The sequence below is a fragment of the Triticum urartu genome, unplaced genomic scaffold (genome assembly GCF_003073215.2).
Source record: "Triticum urartu cultivar G1812 unplaced genomic scaffold, Tu2.1 TuUngrouped_contig_2305, whole genome shotgun sequence".
Classification (NCBI taxonomy): domain Eukaryota; kingdom Viridiplantae; phylum Streptophyta; class Magnoliopsida; order Poales; family Poaceae; genus Triticum; species Triticum urartu.
In genome coordinates, this window is record NW_024112778.1 from 13,648 (window position 1) to 16,327 (window position 2,680).

The 2,680-nt window shown below is 54.0% G+C and overlaps 1 protein-coding gene across 1 annotated transcript; it reads left to right on the forward strand.

The window, feature by feature from the left end:
* The first annotated feature begins 1,155 nt into the window (after positions 1-1,155).
* LOC125526911 (2-oxoglutarate-dependent dioxygenase 19-like) lies at positions 1,156-2,253 on the forward strand. The gene has a single exon (XM_048691513.1). The coding sequence runs from the start codon at positions 1,217-1,219 to the stop codon at positions 2,186-2,188; it is 972 nt and encodes a 323-aa protein (XP_048547470.1). The 5' UTR covers positions 1,156-1,216; the 3' UTR covers positions 2,189-2,253.
* Positions 2,254-2,680: the final 427 nt, after the last annotated feature.

The window sequence follows — 2,680 nt, forward strand, 5'->3', positions numbered from 1 at the left end:
TCTTATGGGATTCTGCAAGAGCGATCATATACTCTTCTTGCAGAGAGCTGCGGTCCTGTACGTCTGCCGCTCGAAGCAGAACTTGAAGCATGCAGGGAGGGGATCCAGCTTGCGCTCCAATGGACAACGTTGCCAATTGTAGTCGAGATGGACAGCCTGGAGGCCACACAACTCGTCCAAGACAAGAGTTTAGACAGATCAGCGAATGCTATGCTGATAGAAGAAATCAAGACTAGTCTTGAATCTCGAAGGGAGTTCTTAATCAAGCACATTAGACGTGAGCAAAATAATGTAAGCCACTACATGGCTAACTTTGGCAGGAGAGAAAGACGTACTGTCGTTTGGCTTAAATCTGGACCTGGAGATGTACTGAACATTTGTAAGGCAGATGTACCTGCTGCTTGATTAATATATAACTCTTTTTCCACCGTAAAAAGAACTTATTAACCCATATAAGTGTTCCATCCTTTTCTCGGACAAATGCATTGATGAAGTGGCGGATGAGGTCAAGAGTACCTTGGAGGTTATGCAACAAGTATTTGAACCAAAATATCTGGGACTTCCGGTGCATGAGGGAAGAGCACATAAAGGACAATTTGAAACCCTACAGAAAAGGTTGAGGAAGAGACTTGTCGATTGGAGTGAACAATATGTATCCTCTGGTAATAAAGAAATTTTGATTAAAACTGTGGCGCAAGCAATCCCCATATGTGTGATGAGTGTGTTTCGTTTGTTGGCTTCTGTTTGTGATGATTTAATCCGGATGATGAGGCAATATTAGTGGGGAGTGGAGAATGGCAAGCGGAAAATGGCTTGGCTCATTGGGAGAAAATAGTCTTACCCAAGGATATGGGTGTGGCATGGGATTCAGAGACATAAGAGCCTTTAACCAGGCGCTGCTTGCTAAGCAAGCATGGAGGTTGCTTGACAGTCCGGATAGTTTGTGTGCATGGGTTGAGCATAACATGAGAGAGATTGCTTTGGTGGATATGCATTGATTCATAATCTTGCTATACATGGAAGGTATTAACCACCGAATCATATCATATCTGTTTTACATCAATTACATGAGATATTCTACACATATCTGCTATAAGTACAGACGTTATATTCTAACGACTGCGTGTAACCATCCATCCCCTGCTTTACTTCAAGAACGCAAGACACACCACTAGGCTTGGCCGAAGAAGCTACGGACCCATCGAGCACCAGGCACATGGCGGCCAGCAACGGCGGCGCTCTCCCGGTGGTGGACCTGGCGCCGTTCTTCGCCGGGGACGGTGCCCACGACAACAGCGCGCGCGCCCGGGCCATCGAGGCCGTGCGCCAGGCGGGCCAAGCGACCGGGTTCTTCCGCGCGGTGAACCACGGCGTGCCGCGCGAGCTCATGGCACGCGCTTTGGAGCTATCGGCAGCGTTCTTCGCGCTCCCGGACGAGGAGAAGGCCAAGGTGCGGCCCGCCGAGGCCTCCTCCAACGCTCCGCTCCCGGTGGGGTACGCGCGGCAGCCGGCACACTCCGCCGACAAGAACGAGTACCTGCTCCTCTTCAACCCCAAGCTCTTGCTCAACAAGTACCCCGCCGAACCGGCCGGACTCAGGGGTGCGTTGGAGGAGTGCTTCGCCAAGCTCACCGACCTAGGGCTGCTCATGCAGGACATCCTGAACGAGTGCATGGGCCTGCCGCCGGGCTTCCTCGCCGAGTACAACTCCGACCGTGGCTTCGACTTCCTCACGGCGCTGCGCTACTTCCCGGCGACAACCGACGAGAACAACGGCAGCAGCGCGCACGAGGACGCCAACTGCATCACCTTCGTACTACAGGACGACGTCGGGGGCCTGGAGGTGCGCGGCGTCGACGGCCGCTGGGTCCCCGCGGAGCCCGTGGAGGGCAGCATCGTCGTCAATGTGGGCGACGTTCTGCAGGTGCTGAGCAACAAGAAGTTCAAGAGCGCCACGCACAGGGTGGTGAGGAGGCCGGAGGCGCACCGCCACTCCATCGTCTTCTTCCTCAACCTCCACGGCGACAAGTGGGTCGAGCCGCTGCCGGAGTTCGCGGGCGACGTCGGCGAGCCGCCGCGCTACAGGGGGTTCCGATACAACGAGTACATGCAGCTGCGGATGAGGAACAAGACCCACCCGCCGTCCAGGCCCGAGGACGTCGTCCACATCACCTATTACGAGATCTAGCTTCCATGGTCCATGGGTACTCTGTACTGCGCCTTTTATTATGTTCTCAAATTTCAGCTCGTCTGTGGTGTGAATGTTGGATTAATTATGCATCTCCGGGATACCATTAGCAGAAACTGATTACATCTAGATCACCTAAAAAGCATGAACAGAGAAGGTTTAGGAAATCTTTACATGTCACGGCAATGGACATGATCGCCTGCTCGATGCAGGCGTGATGCAGGGGTGATGTAGTCGAGGTAGCAGTCCTCCTCAACGTCCTGATGCCCTCAGGACGCCACCGGCACTGTCCCGGGACAGCAGCGGCGACTGGAGTAGGTCTTCCCGTCGCTGCAGCGCTCCCCCCGACCGGATGGGGTGAGAGAATATCGGGAGGGGAGTGAAACCGTACGAAAATTATGATTGTGCAGGCTGCCAACCCTCTCCCGTACCCCCTTTTATGTAGCGCTGGTGATAGGGGACCTAAACCATCAGTTGGTTTGGGCGCCCCCG